The sequence below is a fragment of the Ceratotherium simum genome, chromosome 6, assembly GCF_057802395.1.
Source record: "Ceratotherium simum simum isolate JZ-2026a chromosome 6, ASM5780239v1, whole genome shotgun sequence".
Lineage (NCBI taxonomy): Eukaryota > Metazoa > Chordata > Mammalia > Perissodactyla > Rhinocerotidae > Ceratotherium > Ceratotherium simum.
Genome location: NC_141905.1, coordinates 90072227 through 90096887, shown reverse-complemented (window position 1 = coordinate 90096887; position 24661 = coordinate 90072227). Strand labels below are relative to the sequence as shown.

Here is a 24661-nt window from a genome sequence, read left to right as displayed (position 1 = left end):
TGCCAGCTCAGGGCACACATGTCCACAGGGTCATGCCCTTGGCCCTTGGGGGCCCCCAAGCCTCCTCCCTCCTCACCAGCTCAGCAAAGCCCCAAGAGAGATAGCCTTGAGCCTTTCAAACAGGGAGGGACGTTCAGGATATCTGGTCTACCATACTCAGCAAGGGAAGTCTGACAAATTCCTAAGGATGTCTACAGATTTCACAAGTATCTTGAAGCACATTTCATGGCACACTTTACTGTACATTTAAATAGCATCAGAGCCCTGAGGGAGACGTGCTCAGTCACCACCCAGGATGGGAACTGCTGAGGGCCATCCCTCCTGGTCCTGCGCTGCTGAGTCACATGTTCAAGGGTGTCCAAAACCTTGGCCAGGCAACAACCAGGGGTCCCGAAGGCCCAGTGGGGCCCACAGTCCCTGCTTCTCTGGCCCCTGAAACTGGCGCCATTGGTCTGGGCGCTGAGCCTGAGCTGAGTCCAGCCATCTCAGCCAGAGCCTGGACCCTGAGGTCAGAGGGCCACAGGCCCATGGCCCATGAGCCGCAGGAAGTCCCACAGCCAGTGGATGTGGGGGCCCCTCCAGTCATCACACATTCGACCACTGAAATGAAGGTGGCACAGGAATCGAGGGGTTATCTTCTCAGAGTGTCAAAGACCATGTGGTTCGCGAGCACGCTCTAGATGTAGAACTCTCCTTCTGACACAGGACATGAAGTGTTTACTGCCAGGCCGGACACAGAACAAGTGGGCAACACGCCGGTGCAGGTGTATCCTCAGGGGCTCGACATGACCTCCGGCTACTTTAGAAAGCCCCCCAACACGTGCCCAAGGTCCATTTTCCACCCCTGAGGTAAGAATCGCTACTTGGGATCTGGAAACAGAGGAGAGGGGTGGGGGGAGTCCTGTGACTCCCTGCCCCGGACACCCGGCCCTTCCTGGGCCACTTTTTGTTAATGGTTTCTCTTTACTCCATGCCCCTCTCAGACCCTGGCATGTGTCCGGGCCACATCCCCTGGGCTGGTCAGAGGAAACGAGTGTTATCACTGCAGATTTCAAGATTCAAGATTGGTAAACGTCCCTGGGAAAGACAAAAACAGACAGAACCAAAAGCCCATCCCCAAGACACTACCCTGTGGTAGGTTCCGATATTCCCAGAAAGATCCAGAACATATAGCTGCCTCTGTGGGCCCCTAGTATGCTAATCTGAGAAGGCCATACTTTGATATTGGAAAAAATATCTTTTTTTCAACAAGGAAGTAAGACTTATTGCTCTCAGCTTGTTGCCTTCTGGCCAGAAAGGGCATGTGCAGGCGTGGTTTGCACCGGCGCACACGGACGCCTGAGAGGACAATGTTACCTGCTCGTCCAATAGGTGGGTGTTCCTTACCTGGGAGGGAACGAGATGTCCAGTTCATACAGTCTGTCCTTAAAAACAGACAGCTCTTTGTCAAATTCTAAGAGCTAAAGAAAACAAACAGAAAAAAATAAAGTCACTTTGGTTTACTTATCAGGGGCATCGAGAAGTCCCTGGGGGTGTGGTGGTCTGTCTGCAGCTGGGACCCTTGCAACTTCTGGGAAACACCCATGGCTCAAGCATCCATCTGCTCTGCACATCGCATGGTGCATGCGCAGGCCACCCTACTGAAAGCCGCGCTGTTGTGTCCCCAGAGATCTGTGAGCGCCCAGCAGGCCTTTCTGCCTGTGAAGCTGTGCTCCGCCTCCAGCTCCTCTGCAGCAGGCACTGGAACCTGCACTCCTGTTGCTGACTAGCCACCAGGGCCGCCTCACCCTGCTGAAACCACGCAGTGCAGTGGACACAGCAGGGCTGGCGTCGCCTCGGCAGTGCCTCACACTAAGGCAGTGTCCAGCAGAGGGGACACAGCTCCCGTCTTGCCCAAACGAAGTCAGAGAGTAAGCAACGTTGACCTCGCATAGGAAGATAACAAATGGCCTGAGTGTGCACACAGGTGAGACTCCAGCAGCAAGCCTGGCCGTGAGCGCTGGTTTCTACACGCAGAGGAGACAGAATGACCTGGCCCCGCAGAACTCTTTATAGATAAACCCCACAGGGCGCTGTGCCTGCAGAAGGCAAGGGACACCACCGGCAGCATCTCTGACCACCCTAGGCTGTGTTGAGCCGTCACCATGCACACCCTCGGGACGTGTTCATTAATCATGTCCCCTCTCAGCTGTGTGGGAGCCCCCCTCAAAGCCACACCACGTCCTCTCTCCTCCCTGCCACCTCATCCATCACTCCTGAAGCGTGCAGTCAGCAGCGTCGTGTACCAGTAATTACCCCTGTGCCAGGCTGCTACCTGAGCCACCTGCACACAGCCCTCCCCTGAGCCCTGCCCGTACCAGGCAGCATCCAGCAGGCCACTCTCCTCAGGGCGGGCCGGAGGAAAACAGCTGAGCTCTCCACCAGGAGATGTCTGTGGCCTTCACGGTTTGAGAGGGGTAAACCAACGCTCCTTTTGCACAAATGGGACCATTTCAGACACAGCTGCCTAATTTCAATCTCACACATTCCTGCAGAATCTTGGACACTCAGAGGAGGAGTCACAAAGAGCCTCAGACCCTGTCTGGCAAGCTCAGAACCAGGGTTGGGGCCGGGACCCCCGAGTGCCATCCAAGCCCACAGCTGCTGGTGAGAAACGCTGGGGCAAAGCTCACCCCGCTCAGCACTGCCCCTGACACCTGCAGGGCTGGGGAACCTGGAGTGGGGAACCCGGGGTGCAGCGCCAGGAGGGGGGCATAGGATGGAGAGGGGCAGCGTGGGGGGGTGCAGAGCAGCTTGGCTTTCACGGCACCAAACGGCCTGACTGCTTCCACGTCAAGGGAAACTCTAGCTCCACTTCCAGGGAGGACTCCAGGCCAAACAGCTTCTGGAAAGTTCTGGTGTCATCTCCTCAGTGGGGCTGGGACGGAGAGGAAGTCTCCAGGGAAGGAGAGGCACCTTCAAGGGTGAAGTGTCACGTGGCATCTGGACCAATCCTGCACCCACATGGCAGTGTGTATTTGTGCTTACACGTGTGTATTTACACATATGCATGTACTTGTAGACACACTCACATTCACGTGCACACACAAACACGGGCCTATAAGCGAGTATCTTATCTAGGTCATTCTGAAGCCTGAGTTCTTGGCCTAACCTGCTCAGAGGCGGAACAACAGGCCCCGATGGCAGTGCGGGGCCCGCTGCCGACGGGGCTGGGGAGGCTGCTGGCTCCAGGCAGGTGCTGATATGGTTTTGACCATCACAGTCGATAAGAAGAGGAGGTGGCCTGTCCGAGGTGAGAAGCTGGGCTTTTCTGGAAAGGACCAGTGCGAAGCATCTAGAGGACAACTGTGGAGAGTTCTGGGGGCCGCGGCTAATCGGCCATTTAACCAAAACACCGCCAGCAGCTTCCTTCCATTGCAATGACAGTTTCAAGCATTTGGGAAAGCACAGACGGTGAGAGTGCCCGTGGTTCACCCCTCTAGAGTCGCCAAATCTAATTTCTCCCACCCGTAACTCAGACTCTTACAGGAGAGATGAAACGTCCCAGGGACAGTGCGTCCTGTGCGGACCCCTGCCTGACCCAACTCATCTGCCTCCTCCCCCAGCGGTGACCGAGCTGGCACGGATGTTCCATGTGGTCACTGCACATGCGTGTGTCCACCACACCTTGCAGTGCTTTCCATGTCCTAAGACTTTACACTGATGTTGTCCTTCCTTCTTTATCTGGCCCCCGCTCCTGAGCACAGCCGCTCCTGGTTCAGAGCATCTGCTGCTGGGGCCAGCTGTCTCCATCTGGGTGTGAACGTTATTTGTGTTAGTCTGGCCAGCACACCTGAAGCTCCGGTTGGCAGCGTGTGCTCTTAGCTTCTCCACCAAATTACTCCACTATCATCTGGCTTATGTCACCGCTGGGGAAGCTGGCTGCCACTGTCACTCTTGTAGGGTGATCTGACACTTTCCTCAGGTTGCTTTTAAGTCTCCTTTTTATGTGTGGTGTTCGCTGTTTCACTCGGACGTGTCCTGCTCAGGACCCACTGTGCTCCTGATGATTATCTTCCATCACTCTGTCATCAGCTCTCCAAACGTCCCCCCATCACGACCTCCTGCTAGAGTCTGCCCTCCCGCCTCCGCCTCACCTGGTCACATCCGCCGCACCTTCACACGTCGGACTGCACTGGGCCACTCCTCAGCTCTCTGTCCACCTCATAAATCCCTCTCCAGCTGGGTCTGCTCTACCACTTAATTCATCCATGGAGATTTCCACTTCAGCGACTATACTTCTAGAAGTTCTGTGTATTTGTTTAATCTGCTTGCTTTTTTCAGGGTATGGTATTTGTGTTTCTGATTCTTTCATGTTTTTAATATTTCAAAATATTATTTTATAATTTCTATCAATTATTCAATTATTTGGTGTTCTCGAGGGTCCATCCCACCTACGTTGTATCTCTGGGCTCTTGCTATTGTGAAACGCTTCCCTCCCCATTCTGCATTTGGGACTATAAGCTTGTCTTTAGTGGACCTTCATTTGCAGAAGCCTTTACAGGTGTGGCAGTGAATGTGGGGCCTGCCTTCCACGAGATTGCCATCCAGAGATAGGAAATAGCAGACAAGGAGCCAGGCTCTTAAAAAACAAATACTCAGAATTGTCACCTCAAGTTACAAAGTGTTGAGACAGATACTTAACTCTCTTCCTTACACTTTGAAGGAACTCCCAGAACAACCTTGGACATCTCCAAGGCCCCAATCTCCAGAGAAGGATGCAGATAGCAGACTCGGCCTCAGCAACTGGCTCTGGCCAGCCCGGGCCACAGCCAGCCACCCGCCCTGACTTGCCCAGCTCCAGCCTCTCACACACAACAGCCAGAGAGAAACTTCTGCAGCCTCAGATCTGTCGGTCCCCGCTCCACCCTCAACAGCTCCCGCTCACTCAGACTAGCCCCCAGAATGGCCCTGGCCACAGCAGGCAGCGAGGGTTGTGGGGCCTGCCTGCCCCTCCCCCCAGTGCCTCCCACCCCCTGGTGGACACCCCCAGCCGGTCTCTCCTGCTCCCTGCATGGTGCTGCTCACGGCGCCCACTCGTGCCTGAGCTGAGGGTGCTGACTGCCTGCTTCTCCTGTCCCTGCCAGCCCATGAGCCCCATGGGGTCTGTGTCCATTCTGTTCCCCCAGAACAAGGCCTGGCTCCGAGCAGCACCCAGTGAGAAGTACTGGTACTTTATTTTACACAAATGCAAAAACTACTAAAATTCTCTCAGGAAATGTGAAACTACACCTAGACACCCTGATTCTTTCTCTGAAAGTGGGTTCTTCTTCTACATTTACAATGAAGATGCAAAAGTCTCCTCTTTAAAGGAAAGATCGCCGGCTCCAGCCATGGACCTGACCCTGGACTCCTTCTCGAACTCTCTGCGAAAGGACTCTGGACGAAGGACTCCATTTCCACTCTTTGGCAGGGGTTTCGTGCATACATGTGTGCGAACACACGTGTACATGTACATGCACACGTTTTGTTTTGTTCCAAATACACTTTGTTTTGTTCCTAAATTTCTGAATGAGCTGAGAGACTATAAACCAGAGTCACTGCTGGTCACCTTCACGTCTGTGCTGTGTGTCTCACCGCCACACGGCTCTCAGGCCCATGACCAGCTCTGAGGACACTCTCGAGGGGACTGGAGGGCAAGGCGGCTTCCACAAGCTGTGTGTGTGCACCTGGACATGTGTGCGCACCTGCACAGGGGTGCCCAAGTGTGCACGTGAGCACACGTGTGTGTGAGCACGTGTGGGCGTGGCTATTGTCACTTACTGAACACTGCCCTGTTTTAATTCAGCCTCAAAAAGAGACCTACAAAGCCTTGCTGGGCTCCCGGGGGCCTCCTCAGTGGTCAGAACCTGCCCAGAGGGCGTCCACCTGGGCATCGTCCACAACTGCTGCTGCGAGGGTTTGCGGGAACTTCCTAACTAAAGAGCAAACCACGAACACACACATATACACGCTCCAGTATGCACAGCCTCACAGCAGGTCATGAGAGAAGCTGAAACCTCCAGGAAGAGAGCTGGTGAGGCTCTGGCCAATTGGCGGACTTAACTCTTCCCAGCAGGACTGCCAGCCTCACTGTCCGGTCCTGTCGGGCGGCAGCATTTAGGGATGGAGCCACTGCCTCTCGCCACTTCTCCACTTGTTAGGGTGTGAAGTAAAAAGAAAGCAAATGAGCATCTGGTTTGGAATGAGCGTGAATCTGCCAGCTGCTAGAACAGCAACAGAGCCACTCAGGGGAGGACCCAGACCTTCAGGGTCTCGGTCAGCAACCCGTCTCCACCTGTCCTCTGTCTCTGTTGCACGCCCATGCACCACCCCCACGCACAGGGTCCCGAGCCCCTGTGCTGAAACAGACTTCTCTGGTGGCCCTGCCCTTAAAGCACCCACTGGTGTGCTAACGTGCCCGTCTGTTAAGATGGAGATGTTCTCAAACACGAAGACTTATTCCTTCTGATTCAAAACAGACTTACTAAGCATCCGCTGTGTGTCAGGCACTGAGCTAGACACTCTGGCAAAGGCCATGGACATCTTCACCTTCCTGGGGGACATCTTCACCCTCCTGGACCTTCCGGCGGGCGAAGGCAGAGGTCAGTCCCACAGCCCCACAAACAGAAGAAACCTGCGCGATGATAGCTGCGGCCTGCGTGCTGCAGCATTTATTTCTAAACCCCAGTCCGGCCCATCAGATCCCAAGGTGGGCTGCCCGCGGGAGGGTGGGCGCGGGAGGTCGACTTGTCCCTGCTCTCTGGCTGCTCTGACAGGTTGGCGGGACCCTCCCACTGAGGGACCAGCAAGGAGACAGCGCCCGAGGCTCCACGGCCTGGGCAGTCTGCTCACGCCCTGCGTCCACACGAAATGATGGGAGTGGAGGCACTGCTACAGGCTCGAAACACCAGACGGGCGATGTTTCTGAGGAGAAATTGTGTTGCATTTCTGTTGAAATGATAATTTGTATCTCTTTGAGATTTTTCACAAACATGATAACCAATTTCACATGTATCTTAAACATTCTTCTTGATTACAAAGTGAAAAACAGTGCGGGGTGTGTGTGGACAATGATAAAGCAGCCGGCTGATCATATGTATCTGTCAAGAGCTGTCCCAGCTGCACAAATTCCACCGTTGCTGCAGAGACACTCGCTGATAAAGAAAAAAGAGCCTGGAAAATCAATGCACCTTGAGCAAGAGCAGTTGCTAAACACACAGAAAACATCTCTATCCAACAGGCCCAGCACTGCGAAAATTCCCAGGCCCTGCCCTGGGACAGCCAAGGAAAATTTAATCTCTCCAAATCCTCACCAGGGCACTCCATCCTGCAGCCCTGACAGCCACACTTATAATTAATTATACAATTTCGATGGGAATATCGACTAAACAAAGCTATAAATCATAGAAAAAGTCAATAGGCATGGACACATTCAATCATGTCCCGGCCAATGATTACTACTCTTAAAATACAATAATTATTTTCAGGAGCCAGCTTGAATTAAATTTCTGTCAGACGAGTACAAGACCGGTGGTTGATGAAGGATGCGATGGGTTTTAGGGCTGCGTTGGGCGCAGGCACATCCATCGTGCGGATGGGGCGTGTGTTTCAGTGCTCGTGGTGCTTGTGTCTGCCCAGGAAGGTCAGACCACCTCCGACGGCTCCTCAGGCCATTGATGGTGCCCCCCAGGGTTGCCTGGATGACCCCATTTCCTGTGTGAGGCTGATACGGAAGCTGACTTCTGCAGGTGCTGGGCAGTCCAGCAGGGGCACGAGACAGGCACATCAACGTGAGCCTATGAGCCGTTTTTGAAGGCACCAGTACCGCAAGGTGCTGAACACCCGGGATTGGTGCCAGTGGGTGGGTGCCGCTGCCGCGGCCGCCCTCCAGTGTGGCTCCCTGGAGAAACCACAGGAAGAGCGTGCAAAGGCCGGGCGCCCCGCAGACCATCTTCTCTCCACACCAGATTCCTGACGTGACACGACCACGCATACGTGAGGCTTTCCAAAACAACCACGTGGAAATGTACACTCTGATTCAACTCTGCTGTATTTTTTCATCTCAGAATCAAATTCGAAAATTCTCCTGAATATTCAAACTAACGTTCCTCCATCTTAAGAAAACCCACCAATTTCATATGCTGAAAAAATACAGAAATAAAGATGACTTCCAATAGTAGCAGCATTTGTTATTTCCAGTGGTGATCATATACTCTGTCTAAACGCTAAGAGAGGACATAGGGACTTTGGATACACATGTGACATTCACTCTCCATGTTTCTAGAACGTGCGCCTCCTCTCCATCTCCACTGCCCGCCCTGGCACAGACCCGTGTTTATCCCACAAGCCTCCTTCCTGCCAGTCTCCTCCTTCCTCCTTTTGGAATGTTCTGGCTCCTTGGCTGGCCCAGTACCATGTCCCCTGTGTCCACTGTTCTCCTCCCAGGCAGCCTCTGCCTTCTTCTCTCCCTGGTGGCCTCACTGCTCCTGCTTCAAGGGGCCATCTCTGTCAGGGGCCCTCAGAACCCACCACTGCCTGCCTTCTCCAAACTCAGACGGTCTTGCAGCTGCCCAGGGAGAGGATGGCACCTCGAGTCTCCTGGGGCTTCACCTTCAAATGGGCACACTCAGGGGCCCCCAAACTTGCCCCAGGGCCTCTCCTTTGCCCCAAGTGCTCCAGGCCCCACTGAAGCCACCAGGACACCACCCTCTTCAGCAGACAGCATGCAGGACATGGCCCCTGCCCTGTGGAGCCTCCTGTCTGAGAACCTGTAAATGTGCATGCACAGGGCGTGGGCCCCGCGGGGGACGCATGGGACAGTCAACCTCACCAGGGCCTGGGATCCCTCAGGAGGGCAGGCATGAGCTGCCAGGCCGCAGGGAAGAGTGTCCACAGGGGACGCACAGTGGAAGAGCAGGAAAGGGCGCTCAGAGTGCTGCCGGGGCTCAGGTGACGCAGGGCGCCTGCGTGCAGGGCGAGGAGGGAGAGACGCACCAAGATGGAGCAGTGAGCCAGGCCTCGCAGAGGAGACCAGGGCTCCAGGCCTCAACTGAGGCTGGCGAGAAGTCGCCAAGGGGCTATGACAAGCCCTGGCTGGGCTCTAGGCTGGGGGCGGACTGCGGGCAGGGGTGGCAGGAAGGCGGCAGTGAGGGGGCTCCTGCAGCAGGGAGGGGCGGCCCGGCGGAGGGAGGGAAAGACTCTGCGTGGAGGAGGCTACGCCCAGAAGTGGACTGACTGAGAGGGGAGAGGAGGCCCGGAGGCTGAACAAGTGGCAGAACGCTGACATGACCTCCAGGAGGAGATGCAGGAACACAGAGGGAAGAGCTGATGTGGGAGCTGTGGGGACGGGGCAGCACATGTGGTTTTGAAGGAGGGACAGGGGACTACAGAGTCCCTGGAGTGTCGTCAGCCCCATCACCCAGCTCTCAGATGTGCCCGGCCCTCTTCTAAGCACTTAGCACGCACAGAGCTGAGGAAGCCTCTCACACCCAGAGGAGAAACCGAGGCACAGATGTGGAGCCAAAGCACCCAGCACGGCCCGGTGTGAGTGCACGGAGGGGGCCTGAGGCAGACACGAGACAGAAGCATTGTCTAGAGCTGGAAACGCAAGGCCCAGGGGGTGACGAGGCCACCCAGGGGCACCCAGAGTGCAAAGAGCTGAGCCTGGGGACGGAGGGGGACCAGGGAGCTGACCCACGGGACACGTGGTCCATGTGGGGACGCTGCGGGAGGCAGGGTCTGAAGGCCAAGCACCGTCCCTGGACTTTGGAATACAGACGTCCTCGAGGGGGTAACGATGCTCTTAGTGGCACGGAGGCCAGACTGCAGGGGTGGGATGAGTGGGAGCTGAAAACGGGGACAGCAGTACAGACAGCCTCCGACCAGGGCAGGAAGTGCAAAGAGGGTGAGGCAGGTTCCTTGAGACGGGAAAGAGGGCAAAGCCTGGAAGGGCACAGTGCTCCCTGGAGCAGGAGGGAGGGAGCACTGCACACACAGGAGCAGCTGTGGGGTGAGGCAGCCCCGACCTGCCCTCGGGGCAGCCCTCCCACTTCTAAATGTGCACCCCCTGGGCAGCTTCCCAGGGCAGGGGCTGCCTCTGCACCCGAAGCCCCCGGGGGATCAAGAGGGACCAGAGCTGACTCTGACCAGCTCGAGAGCCAGTTCTTAAATTTTCAGAAATTTGGGAGCTGGTTGTTCAGCTTGGAACTGGCCACAGCGGGGGCATTTATTTATACCTCAGAGACTGGCAATGTCACACGCCCACCGTTCACCTGCCAGTCACTGTGACTGCACCAAGTGGGTATCCAACAAACACCTTAAAAATAGGCCCAAATCATGTCACAACAACAAGTAACCAGTCCAGCGAGTCTGGCCACCTCTCCCTGCTTCTCTGCACACAGCCCTGCAGGAGGACTAGGGGCTCAGAGCAGAGGGGCAGTTCCCGCAGCCAGGCTGCCTCTGGCAGGGACCAGGTCGACTGAGGTTTCAGCTCTCACTTCCAGTCACATGTGCTTCAGTCTGCACACGCGCACAGACACACACGTGCACACACCCATTAACAGGGACGCCTCGTCAAATGCACACTGTGCTTTCTCCCCATTCCAAACGAAGCCCCGGCCTCTGTCAACTGGCCCTGAGCCAGGGACCCAGCACTCAACCTCTCACACAGAAGGGTCTCGAATGCTGACGGCCGAATGAGAGGCAGGCCACCCGTTAACAAGACAGTGAGGCAGGTGGCTGCAGCCCAGGAACTGTCACCACAGAGAAGTGATGGGAGGGCGAGGGTTCCAACACCGAGCCCTGAGCTGTGACAGCATCCAGGAAACATGCCCAGGGAAGTAGAGGCCAGGGAGGGGCCCAGGGTCATGTCACCCCAGAGCGGCCCCAAGGGTGTCGGTCACACGTCTGAGAGTAAAACTCACCGCAATGCCATTGTTGTCTCGGAAGACTTCCTGGTTGGAGTAGTCAAAGAGCTTCTTTTCCAGCTGGAGCATAACCTGCGTGCCAAACAAAGGGCCATCAGCACAGGTGGGAGCAGAGACCAGAGGCCTGGAGCAGAGCTCCCATTCCCCCAGCTCTGGGACAGCCACGGGCAGCCTGCAGCACATCAGAGACCCACAGTTACAGGCGAGCTTACCTTCCGGTCGTTGTCTGATTCTCGGAATATCAGCTTCACGACTTCATTGGTGTCGGCGGCCCGGACTGTCTGCATCGTGGCCTTTGTGCAGAGAGTCTGGGAAAGACACGGAAGGAACTCAGTCCCAGCAGAGGGTGCTCTGCCTGGCTGCCGCTGGGCTATCCGCACATGGCCTGACCGCGCTCTTTCCAGGCAGCTTCCTCATTGCTTCAACCCAATTTCACACCTCCATGTCAAGGGACCCCAGAGTAGCTCCCCAGGGGAAGGACACAGGAAACACAGCTCCAAACGCTGTGGGACCACCAATCCTCTGGAGCAGAAGCAGGAGCTGACCAGCAGCGCCCAAAGGCAGACGTGTCCTGGACGAGTGCTGCACACCTGCAACAGGGCCCCTCCCTCCCTGCTGCACCTCTGCCTCCCTGAGCTGCTGCAGCTCCAACCCAACCCCGACAGGGAAGGTCTGCAGGAGGCTTTACTGAGAATAGCCTGAGCAGGTGCATTTCTACAGCAGAGGACGGAGGGACGGCTGGGGGGCTCATGACAGTGAGACCAGCCCCAGCGTGTGCCAGGGGGCAGTGGGACAGGACCCAGACAGGACCTCCGAGGGCCACACAAGGGGTCAGGAAGAGAAGAGGCCACCCTGGGGGCCTGGGGCAGGGATGCAGGCCAAGTGAGGGAGGGGGTGACGTCTGGGCAGCATCTGGTGGAGGGAGTGCTGTTGCTCTCCACAGGGACAGGCTGCACAACTGCCACGCTCCACGCAGCACGCCTGGGTCACAGAGAGCAGGCTACCATTTGATTGGCTAAAAAGTAAACCAGGGTTGTTCAGAAAATTCTTCTCATCTTAACCTGAGTGTGAGGCAGGGAAAGGCATCACGAGGTCGTGGGGGGACGTAAACGGGGTCACTCCCCACAGGAGGACACAGCTGCAGACCCCAGCCCTCCAGATAGGCTCCGCCACGCTGAGCACGCCCACAGGCAGCATGGAGTGAAGCCTGCTCTCTAGGCTCCGAGAGGGATGAAGGCACAGGACAGTGCGGGCACTCAGGAATACATTTAACAAAGGACGTGCCAGATGGGCACTGAAACCGACGAATCATCACAGAGAGAAACGAAAGCCTTGAATGGATGGTGAGACGCCCGGGTCCACAGTGTCGTGAGGCGGGGCAGTGGCCCCAGCCTGCTGGTCACACACTGCAGGAGTCCATTTACACACAGGTTGCCTCAGGCTGGGGTGGGCGTGGCAAGGAGTCTACCACTGGACTGTAGCTTGTATGTAAATAATACCTCAATGATACCTTTTTATTAAAAAAAAAGACCACTGCAACAAAACAACTGATTTTGCCTTTTTAGAAACACTCTCCTTTGCATGGGTCCTGGTGAAGTCCTGCGGCTGAGAACTGCTGCGCCCAGGAGAGCGGCTGCATGCAGGCTGGGAGCCCAGGCCTGTAGAGCAGTGCCGGCTTCGGAGGAGACCCCTCCTGCAGCAGGCCCTGGGCAGGGACCCGCTGACATGACCCCCGAAAGCCCCTTGGCAGCCTGAGACGCAGACCCCCTCCAGGGTTGCTTGGGACCAGGGACAGGCACTGCCCATCGTGGGCAGGGGAGGCGGCCGCTGCCGTCCCCAAAGTGCACCCCAGGACAGGCCATTGACATTCAGAGCACAGAGCAGCCAAGCGGGTGAAGACCCCAAAGTGGCTTTTGGACTCATGTGTCACAAATCAGTCTGGCTGCTTTCAAACGCACGGATTAGAACAAGTGTGGAACAATCCAGAGCAGAGCGTGGCCACCCTGCCCATCCTGCCTCCCGAGGAGGTCTGGCTCCATCCAGATGCTAATGTGCTTAAGTGGCTTAAGCGCTTCCCTGAATGGGAGAGGCCTCTGGCAGGCAGACGGCCATTGTAGCCACCCCAGGACGAGATTCAGGATATTCATGGTTCTTCTCCCAAAGGCATCTGCTGGAAACTTTTTTAAAAAACTGCTTTATCTCACCACTTCAGGCGGGCTCCCAAAGGCTAAACATCTGATCAGCACCGGGTGCACAGAGGGCCGCCTACCCGCGTGCCTCCAGTTCTTCGGGCCCTTTCTCTCACACCCCTCTCACGGAGCCACCCATTCACCAGGTTTTAAAGAAGTGATTGGGCGGGCCTTTCAATCAGCAGTCATGACCACTCATGCAGAAACTCGCAGGGCTGGGGCCTTTCCAGCTCGCCTACTTATGGAAGGGATTTTTCTCTTTTGAAAGGAGAAAAAAATACCCAAAATGCTACTTTTAAAGAGCCAGCTAGCATTTATTTCATTATTAGCATCCACACGAAGGGGCACCTGAAAGGGTGGCCAGCACTTTGACTCATTGGCACTACGAGCGCTTGGTTTTTCTTTTGGAATTTAATGGACCGCTGTCGCCAAGGTTATCCTTGTTGTGTGGAGAACGAAATTCCTGCATTTCTTCTCAGTCTAGACAACTAGAGAAGCATGCTCCTGGAACGGGGCACCTGCAGGACCCAGGGCTCCGGTGCCAACCCACAAGGCTGTTTTCAGCGAAGCGCAAAGTTTTACAGCCCATCTGATTCGCACAAAGCTACCGTGCTCAGAGGTGCCCACATGCAGCTGGCCCCATGCATCCCAGAGCTAAGTCTGCCCATCGCCCCCCACTCACCTGTCACAAACACTCCCCCCACAAAGTCTGAAACTCTATTAGAGGCAGAGCCTCTGGGTCCCTACCAGCCCCTACCAGCCGGAGCCTTTAAATGCAGCCTTACAGGTCACTCTGAGCCCTCTGCCATGGAGGAAGAATCCCGTGCTCCATGGGCTGGAGGCCAGCCCCACATCAGAGCAGGTGCCCACCACACACCTCAACAACTGCAGGACAGAGCCCCAGGGGACTGGGCATGCGTGGCTCTTAGAAAGACGTTCACAAGTTCCATGCAAGAAAAGTTTTGGTCTGTGTTGGTAAGAGGTACATGAAACAAAAACTTATAAATATAGATTTAAAACTTTCTATCAGGAACAGGAACTGGGTAAGGCAGATTTAAAGACACAGGACTTTGCAAAGGTTTCTCATTTTAATTGCTAAGTTTCTAAATGATAAATAAAAGTTATAATGCTATCTCCCATGTATCCACTTCAAGAGGTTAGACGGTATTAAAAAAAAGCATCTCAATTTGCATTTACCAACAGCCTTAAAGCTTCAGATCCATTTACAATTCTGATTTTACAGAGCAGGTTTCCGCCTATGCAGCCTGGCTTAGCCACAGAGGCCTAGGGCAGCAGCTGACTGCAAAATGAGCCCACCTGACACTCACGGAAGTTTCCAAAGGACCTAGCACAGCCCCGGCCAGGTGGGCAGCACTCTTGAGTGTCCACACACACCAGGGTCACACACCTGCGGGCGCTGTGCACGCAGCCTCGTGCTGAGCTAGGAGCAAATCAGTGGAGGGCTGGGTGGGCATGGTCCCTGCTGCCTGGAGGTGATGGGGGGGTGGGGGGCAACTAGTGAGATGATGGCATCGCGAACAAAACAGGTGAAACCAGGGCAGGCGTGTGTGGGAGGCTCCAGGTGGAGGTCCAGCCTGCGCAAAGGCCAGGGACCGGCAGTCTGAGAGCCAGGGGCAGGTGTCTTCAGTCCAGGGGCTGTGGTGGGGAGGGGAACAGGGGAGGAGACGGGGAGGGGAGGAGAGAAGGCAAGTGGTCAGTGGGAGGTGAGCTGGGTCACAGCCATGTTTCAGAGGCAGAGTCTCTGGAGCCGGGGGCGGGCCATAGGGTGTGGAGAAGAGCTGAGGGGACGTGGCCCCCCTCGCGGAGCGCTGGGGCACCGCAGCGCAGCCATGGGCCCCATTGGCTTAGACCCCCACCCAGGGGCCCAGTGAGTTTCTTCTCTCCTCAGCTGCAGAAAGAGAATGAGAATGCATTTCCATTTTAGTTTTCCTCCACTGGACAAAACATAGGAAGTGATGTATGTATTGGAAGTATATTTTGAATTTAAAAATATTGTCTGGTTGAACATGTAAAGCTAGCCTTGCCTCTGTCTGCAAGGCCCTGTGTGGACTGGAAACACCCGTTTGGGTTTCCCTCTCCACCCGGAGGCAGAAGTCCTGACGAGCGAGAGTGCAGGGTCTCCAGGCTCCTGCAGGGCTCAGAAGCTGCCCACTTGGTCCACGGCCTGAGAGTGGGCACTGCTGTGGCAGGTTCTAGATGCCACTGAGGGTCACAGGGCAGGGAGGAACAAGTCTGGGACTCGGGAGTGGGGGAAATGCATCCCACAGGGGCAGGTTAGGGGTGAGCCTTTGGTCAGCATGTGCTCGAGCTCTTGCACCCTGCCCTCCAGCATGCTCCTGGTCCCCGGAGCCTGGCCTCCTGCTGTGGGAGGATTACTGAGGCTGGCACGAGGCCAAGGCCAGCAGGACTGCAGAGGCGGGAAGCTGGGCTCCGGGTGCTGCAGAGTCACCGGAAGCAGTTCAGAAACAACCTGCTTGGAGAGTGCCCTTTCTGCTGCAGTGATCTTCTCTAATTCCCTAACTGTCCTGGCAGCTGATAATGCTATTTCTGTTTGTTTTTGACACAAACAAGGCAATCTGTTAGTTGGTAAAGCCAGGAACTCTCTTCCTGTAAGGAGAGCCCACCTATGGGTGACAGCCTGGGTCCCCACCAAGAGCCACAGTTCCTTGGAACATTCTTGGCAGACAGTCCACACGTCTTGACCTTCCGGAAGCATTCTGAGGAGGGTGCCTGCTAGGGGACAGAGGCCCCCTGGTTCACCGTGACGGGTGGGCAAAGCTACCTGACCGGGTCCCAAGGATGCTGCTTTCCCTGCCGAGCAGCCCAGGGCGCCAGGGGAGCAGCAGGATGCACACACAGATGCATCCCAGGCCTGACACGGCCACTGGCTCTGCACACCCTGTCCCAAATCTGCACCGGGGTGGGGGGGGTGGGGACGGGGGCGCAGGATCCTTGACACACCGCCTGGACCTCGTGGGCGGGCGCTAGATGCTGCCTGGTCTGGCCAGAGCAGTGCTTTTGGAGGGCTGAGCAGGGCATTGTCTCGGGGCCGCCCATCACTCATCGAAGGCTGCACAAAGCAGTGGGGGCAAGGTTTAATCCTGACTTTAGTCAGCAGATGAAAACCAGCCAGGCCAGATGTCTGCAGACTGTTTAAGGCACAGGGAGGGTCGGATGGCGCCCATGCTGGGGGCCCAGAACTGCCGTGTCTGCTCAGAGCCATCTCTGCTCCCTTTCCCTCCACGTGGGGAGCAAGAATGCTGACAGTTAAACAAAACCAAAATGAACCACAAAGGCAGTGTGGCCCCAAATTTAGATGGAGCGGGCAGTTATTGAGAGAAATCTTCTAGCCCATTTGCCAAGGGAGTTAGACCTCTCTTTTTCTGCAAGTTGAGCCCTCCTGAAGGAAATAACACTGTGACTCCCATTCCTGCCTGTACACCCCCAGGAGAACCTCACATCTTAATGGCCCATAAAATACAGAACAAGCCAGGACCAAGGGTGTCCAGTCCCACCTGGGGGTCCTGGCATCTACTTGAGGTGCCCCTGACAGTGACAAGGGCCACTCTGTCGAGCATGGGGCATTTCCCATGAAGGGCTGGGGGTGGCAAGGCAGAGTTCCCACACCCAGACAGGACCATTCAGCAGTAAATAGGGATCCTTGTCTACTGCTCAGCTTCTGGGTAAGACCTCAGGGGCCTGATTAACGTTTTTTCATTAAATTGAAAGTAAAATAGTCTTAAAATGACAAACAACAAAAGATAGCCAGGTTCCTGAGGCTGTGAAGCCCCCAGGCCCCCGACGGCATGCACAGAACCCCGAGGGGTATGCCTCATCCCCAGTGGTGGCATCTCCCAGCCTGGGCCTGGCCTCAGCTGGCTCTGATTTGACATGCTTGGGCAGAGCGGGAAGGAGACCTGAGTGTGGACAGTGGCCCAGCCCCGGAGGGAGAAGCCATGGACACAACTTCTCCCTGCTGGAGTTCTTCCTCATGACTGAGAACCGACGTGGACCCTCCACTTTACTCCCCTCGGCGTCGGTCTGGTCGGAGGTACAGAGTGACCTGATGGAGAAAATGCCCAGAGCCAGGCGGCCCCATCCTCATCGAACCTTTCCCGACGGCCATGCCAGCATTCCAAAGGGGCCACCTGTGGGCAAACGGTGTCAGTGCTGGGGAGCCGGGAGCTAAGCCTCAATTTTAACCATTCACAAGTTTCCTTCCACACTGAGGAAGAGGAAGAACACAGCCTTGAAGAAAGTGTTTGGCAGTGAAGCAAAGCGTCTGTCTGGCACTTCTCAGACATCTGATTGACACTGGGCAAGGAAAGCGGAGGAAGGAGGGAGGGGAGAAACCTGCAGTGGCCTCCTGTGCGGTGCCCCAGGTCCATCTGCAGGACGCGCTTGGCGCTTACTCACGCTCTGGCCTCCGCACGGGCCGGGTTGAGGCTGGTGGGTGGGCTTGAAGATACATCTCACCAATCTTTCATGCCCATCCCTCTAAATGTGACCCTGCTCCAGAGCTTTCGTCCCTCTGACAACTTCACACAGAGCAACATGCAGACCCTCTGAGAGCATGAAATCGTGAACAAAGGCGGGGAGACAAAGAAGGCAAAAGCGATGCGGCCGGGCTGGTCCTAACTTCAGCCGCAGACAGATGTTCGGAGGGCCCGGCTCCGGAAAAGCTGCAAAAGAAATGGGCCTTAAAACAACGTCTTCAGCTTTAAATAAAGGGGCCCAGGAGGTGATATGCCTGCCACGGATAAATCTCGGCAGATGACCCTGCCCCCGGCAGCAAGAATCTCCACGATGCTCTCTGGCCAAGGAAGTCTGGCGTCCACCTTGGGTTCCAGACTGTGAAGAAAACATCACAGTTGTCTACACCGGGCTCCCACCACCAGGACGTGGAGCACAACATCACCCCGCCTGATCCTTCACAGGCGGGCGTTCGCCTCTCAGGACCGTCACTGGTGGATTCTGTGCCAACATTTCTGAGACTTTCCCTAGAAACAGTGACAAGTGAACAGTGACAGCAAAACCACGCTTCCGAAGCCATGGTGTTACAGGATGTGATTGACCCACGTCTGGCTGCTGATGGGCAGCGTTTCAGACTGAAGGGAGCGAGGCTGGAAACACCTTCAGAAGTCAGACCAGGGCTCTGCTTCCCAGCTGGCCACAGCCTCCCCCATCAGAACAGAGTGGAGCTGGTCTGCAGGGAGCCTGTGCCACTGTGAGGAGGCTGGCCTCTGCCGTCCAAAAGGAGAACGGGACCACAGCTGGGGCGTAGGCCTCGGGGCCTGGATGAACTTGGGAACGCACATGTACACACGCAAAGCCGTCTCAGGGAGCCCCACAAGCCCTGTCCACTCACACGGGACTTTGCTCTGGGTCCATCTACCAGGAAACGGAACGGGTGACACAATGCCATCTCATCAGCTGTCTCTGCCCTGTCTGAACGCAGTCTAGCCCGTAAGCACTAATTGACCAGCACACTCACGCCTGGGTGCCCATCACCTTCTAGGAGCAGGGGCTTCTCCATCAAACCCTGGAGACCCCGACGCTCAGCAAATCTCCTCTCCCACCAGCATGTCTTTTTACTGCTTTACCCAGGACCCAGGGGAGGATTTCCATTTCGCATCCTCTTCATGGAAGATGTCCACACTCTGGGGACAGAAGCTGTCCGTGGATGCTATAACCACGTCAGCTATTGGGTAAAAGCAAGCAATTGCTGAAACCAGCTTCTCCTTCTTTTTGGGGCACCCTGCTTCCAGGCGTGATGGGTGCCAAGTCCCCATGAGTGAGGACACTCTCACTTTCTCTGTGCTGTGTGCCCAGCAGGAACCAGACTGAGGTCCTTGGCATGGAGCTGCTTGCCCACCTGGGCTGCAGGGCCCTGAATGGCCCATCTCGGTCAACCCCAAGACGGTCTGTCTCCCCTTTCTCTGGAACTGAATTCTTGGGGTTTCTCTTCTCCTGCCCCCCAGGAAATCACCAAGGTGTCAGAGAAACCTGCCCCTCAGCAGTGAATGCTGTGAGGCGAACTCGCCAACTGTGTAGAAAGCTCTTCACTGAAAAACCAACTGACAATATGCATGTCAGTAAGAAATTCACCACTGTCCCATCCTTCTTCTTGTTATCCTGTTGTTTTTGGTTAAAGTCTAGCCATAAAAATGTCTAAAAATGAAAAAGGGCTACATATAAAGGATCCATCTAACACCTCTCATGCAGCAGTGATTAAAGAAAGGAACAGAAAGGGTTTCTCAGAGATGGTTTACAAAGAAAGACCTGAGCACTTTACATAGGTTTTCCTTAAAACAAGTTAATGGAAAATCATTACCTTTTAAATTTAAAATTTTCAAGTGACTCTAGAAAATAGAACTGACTCTAGAGAATAAACATGATCTTTTATGTCACTAATAATTCTCCCAGTAATGCTGAACATTAATATAAATTTGTGTCCTGCTGTGTCGTATGCTATTAAATCACCATAATGCTATAGCTCACAAAGAAGTTCTAACTAACAGGCCCCTGTTGCTGCTTACTTGACCTGGCTCTTACGCTTCGGCCTCATGCCACACTGCCCAGACTCACATCTCAGAAGCAAGGGATAAAGAGGTGCATCTCAGAACACTCCCGAGCCCCTCAAACAACTCAGCATGTGAAAGTTCTAGGTTTACACATTGGGTCACCACAAAGTGGGGAACGAGAATTAAAACATTAAGTTCTGACAAATGGACATCTAGTCCCCTGGCTATCCATCTGAGTTCTACGAACACGAGAGGAGCATTATTGGTCCCACGTGATTAACTCTTCCTTGGTAACTAACATCTACAGACATTCTTTCAAGTCCTAAACGTCCCTAAGAAGTAGAAAGGGGGACAATCGGTAAATCACATAACTGACGGCTCTGAAGTGGGATCAGCGGCTTTGGGACTTGCCTTGGTCACTGTTAACTTGTGGATCTGAGGGAAAACGCTCAGAAAAGAGGACCTCATTGAATTCTCTGCCCGTCACTGTTGGGGGTGGACACACGCTGCACCCCAAAAAGTAAGCACTCTCAGACGCACATCTCGACAGCGGCTCCACACCACCAGTGCGACTGAGGTAAGAGTGGTGCTCTCGGAGACGGAGGCCACACACTACAGAGGACACTGCTGCTGAGTGGGCCACTGGAGCCCTCACAGAGGAAAAAGCCTACACTCAGCACCGCAAGGGCAACACTGGTGTCACATGCAGCCTGGGACAGAAACGGCACGACTCCATGGCACATACATGTGATCCTGAATGAACTCTGGCCAGTGCTTCAGCCTTCTTTCCCGTCATGCACACATGTGTACACGTAGACAGCACGTGTACCTGTGCATACACATGCATTCAGTGCACACATACACACATCACACATGCAGCGTGCACAACACACGTGTACACACGTGCATGCAGACATGCCCAGCTTCTGACAAGCAAGGAGACATGGCTGCAGGCAAAGGCAGCAGGCCTGGTGGCTGCCGTCACCGACACTCAGAGGAACGCGTCACGATGACGATTTCCTTGTTTTGCAGGATTGGAGTGGTCCTCCTGACATCAGAGAAGGGCAGTCCTGGATAGGACCTGAGGATCTGAGGGTCGAGCAGTGGAGCTGACCACAGTGGGGTTTTCAGCGGAAAGCACCAAGGGGTTTGTTGTTCTCTGGAAAGGCGCCCACTGCTTCTGGCAGGAACTTCAAACATTCCACCACTCAGTATACTCTGACTCTCGAAAGAAGACCCTTCTAGTGAGTGCCACTGTTTTCAAAGATCTTCCTGGTCAACCCCTGGACCCCCAAGAGGAGGGAACTCTACTAGTGATCATTGAGAAAACACCCACTCTGAGGGCCCAAAAGCACTGACATCACCGTGGGCGCGGGGCCGGGGCACAAGCCGCCGCTGAGCCTGGAGCTTATGGCGGGCGAGCTGGCCGGCAGTTAATGAAAAGGCGCCGTTATGAGGGGTTATGTCAGCATCGGAGAAGCCTCCCTCCTCTTTGTTTCATATTGTCCACTGTTCGTCCAGAACAACAACACACCATAAAGACCCTTTCATCTCCTCTCCCAAGACTGCTCCTGCTAACTCCCTACCAGCTTGGCGACTCAGATGGGTGCCAATGCAGCTGCAGCAGCGCCCACGAGTGGCACGCTAGGCAAACCAAACGGTGGTTTTGAGCTCTCACACCAGGAGAGCTCAACCAATTTTTCTAGAAGGAAGCAGTGTGGCTCTTTCTCCAACTCATGTCCAGCAGGTGTCTGGACACCCTCAGCTCGGTCCAGGGACGGCCTGTTCACCAGACTGGCACAGATCTACTCCATGTCCTATAATCCCACGGGCTGTGCTAACCCTAAGGGCAGGCAGAAAGCAACCGCTAAATAAAGCACGCACTAGCAAAACACACATAAAAATGCATTAAAGATTAGCAAGCAAGAACTGATTATGAATCAGGATATCCAGCCCCATAACAGAGGACAGGCGAGGGAGGAGCCACAAGCCCTTTGTCTTTTTTCTTCTTTTTCTATAATTATGGGGATAATTATTTTGACATCAATCTACCAGTTGGAAATACTGGCTAATGTTTGTAAAGCAAACTCTCTGGAAGAAAATCCCCTAAATATAAACCCAGAATAGTCATCATAATTAAGTATAACATAGTTCATTTTTGGTTGCTGTCAGAAGCCTTATATCGAAACAGACCAAATAAAGTTCTTTTTTTAAAAACAGTAATTAAAAAATAAATTTAATGATTTAAATTAGTAATTCTGTTGTTTGAAACCAAGACTCTTTTTAAAAACCAACCAAATAAACTGAGAAGTACATTGGCTAACGCACCCCACACACAGTTCCTCCAGCCACACTGACCCCGGCCATCAGGACAATTCCAGTTTCACAAGTCCACAGACAAAAGACAATGTCCAGAGTGGGAGAGAGCCCACCACGGCCTCCAGGACATCCAGCACGTGGGCTGGGGCACAGCGAGGTCATCCGGACCTGTCTATGCCAGCTCCAGATTCAGAATGAAACACTTCACAACTACTAACACTTACCAATGATGGTGGAAGAGAACGGAGCTGTGCGAACATTTAAATCCACACCATCCCAGGGACTGTTTTAAAGATCCGCAAAGGCTTCCTTCTAAATAAGGCTTTCTCTAGGGACCTATGGAAGCTGGGGTGGCACGTCCCTTTCATCTGTCTCCTGGGCTCCTGACGCCCACCACCCACTGCTGCAGCATTGGCAAAAATACCAACTCACGTGGGGGCTTCTGGAGGGCTGGGCCAGGCCAGGGCCAGGCGGGTGCACCCCAAGGCTGAGGAGCGGCAAATTCACAGAACTGTGCACATGCACGGGGCCAGCAACAGAGATGTTGCCCCCACTCACAGTGCCCCCGACAGGAGCTGATGGTGGACCTGCTGGCCCCGGCCTGGACTGTGCCTGCTGTGTCTGTGGGTTGAGGCGGCCTGGGGTGCTGAGGGGGCGGGGGTTTGGTTCAACAAGGTAACAGGAAACCACTGTCAGCACTTCATCTGTCAGCACAGTGAACTTCTAAGCTGGGCAGTTCTCAGAGGGCTTTCTGAGGGGCTGGCATAGGTAATGACCAGGTACGATGCCCTTTCCTGGCTGAGTGGGAACCCGCCCTCCCAGGATGCAGGTGCACCCTAAGGGAAGGAAGCTAGGTGGCAGAAGTATCTGCAGTCTGGGGACAGGGGCTCACGCCACTGGGCAGCCGGGCCATGCCCACTCGTGCTGGCTGTACGCTTTGTCTTATGGCATTGTGATGCATGGTGCATGCTCTGCAGTGATCTTCTCCCAACCTCTTCCAAGGCTGCATGGTCCATGCTAGGACCCTGCCTGGTGCCATTTGAAAGCAGTGTCCCTGGGAAGCCTGGCTGTCGGGGTGCTGCCTGGGCGCCCCTCCTGCGAACGTGAGCCTCCTGGATGACTGCTGTTTCTGAGAAGTCAGAGCTCCTCACAGGACTTGTTCCTCCACAGGCTCACTGGCACCTGCACACACGTGTACCTGTCAGGAACTGGTGAGTAGCTTTTAACAACAGCCGCCAGCTCCAAAAACGTATCCATCACCATGGCTGTCGGGCAGTTATGGACAGCAGGTGGGTGCGCGGCTGGGCCATGCAGAGATGGGAGCGCCTGGCACTGCTGTCACTCTTTGTCACTGCGGCCAGCTGAGCACCCCAGCTGCCAGTTGCTACCGTGCAAGGCATAAAACATACCCTCTGAGCAATCCTGGCAGAGAGCTGAGCCGGAGATGCATTATTAATTAGTTGCGTGACGCACAGCCCGTTAGATGGCATGATAACCGTGTTTAATTTGTATATGTTTTAATTACGGCTTAAGCGATGCCAAATTTGATCACAGTGCCATCTTTTCGTTTCTGCTCTGCAAGCGTGTTTGTATTAATTTGCACCTGAAATACGATGCCGCTAATTCCTGGGGGCAGTCTTCTCACTTGGCACAGGGGCCTCTTTCCAGGGCTGGTGCCAGGCAAGGCTGCAGAGACCCTGTAACCTTCTTCCCTGCAAACGACAAGCAGGTTTCCACTTCTCGTCGGGAGCTCCGGGGCCTGACTTATCCCCTCCCAGCGGCGCCCGGCCAGCTCCAGCAGGGTGAACAATCGCTGACTTTAAGTCACTGCTGCCGCGGATCCGGCTCACTGGCCTCTGTTGTTTTAGAGATGCATTTAACTAACCTCCGATGAATCTCGCCAGCGAGCGTGGCGGCACCCAGCGGGGCGCTGCGAGCACCCGGGAGCAGGGCCGTACTTAGGCTCCTCCCCTGAAAGCCAGAGAGGACCTGTGCGGCCCCAGGACCTAGAGGCTGACCCTGCTGCTCTGGGTAGGGGTTCAGCAACGAAAACCAAAGCAAAGCCAAGTCAGGCTTCTAACGGAGCCGTTCCAAAAGGGAACCTCAACTTCTCTTCCTCAAGAGGGAAGTCACCTGCCACCTCTACATGAAATAACTACATGGCATTTCCAGAAGACGATGTCAGGCAAGAGGTCCTGTGTCCCAATCACTAACCTCCCTCGGGCCCTCGGACCACGCACATGTGCGGCGCTGTCTAGGACACTCGTGGTCACCTGTCACACTGACCTTGGGCAATCTGAAAACCACTTGCAGGGTGACCCCCCCCAGCTGAGGGCACAGACTTCCCCAAGGACACAGGGATCAAGGCTGGCGCAGCATCCTCCTGTCCCCAGAACCCAGTCTAAACATGGGCAATAAACATGGATATCCCAACATGGGCATCCCAAGAGGGGTCACTGCTGAGGGCGGTCTGCCTCCCCACCAGGTGGGGAGGAGGGGGCCAGGCGTGGGCCGGTGGTGGGCACCGCAGCCCTGGGGTCTCCCTCTGATCTATGCTCTTTCCTGAGCCACACTGTTGTTTAGAGGGAAAGGGCAGTGCCCCCCTGTACCTCCTGGCACAGCTGAGGAGCAGAGAGCACACGGAGTCCCTGGCGGGGTGGGA

The 24661-nt window shown here is 55.1% G+C and overlaps 1 protein-coding gene across 2 annotated transcripts in view; it reads right to left on the bottom strand.

The window, feature by feature from the left end:
• Window positions 1–24661, bottom strand: part of INPP5A (inositol polyphosphate-5-phosphatase A) — a 240056-nt gene that overhangs the window by 17817 nt on the left and 197578 nt on the right. For both annotated transcript variants that reach the window (XM_087432894.1, XM_004438857.3), the window contains exons 10-12: window positions 11159–11254; window positions 10944–11018; window positions 1387–1460 (exon numbers count right to left, since the gene is read on the bottom strand). In XM_087432894.1, the coding sequence (XP_087289020.1) occupies window positions 1387–1460; window positions 10944–11018; window positions 11159–11254 (245 nt within the window). The remainder of the gene's footprint in view (window positions 1–1386; window positions 1461–10943; window positions 11019–11158; window positions 11255–24661) is intronic.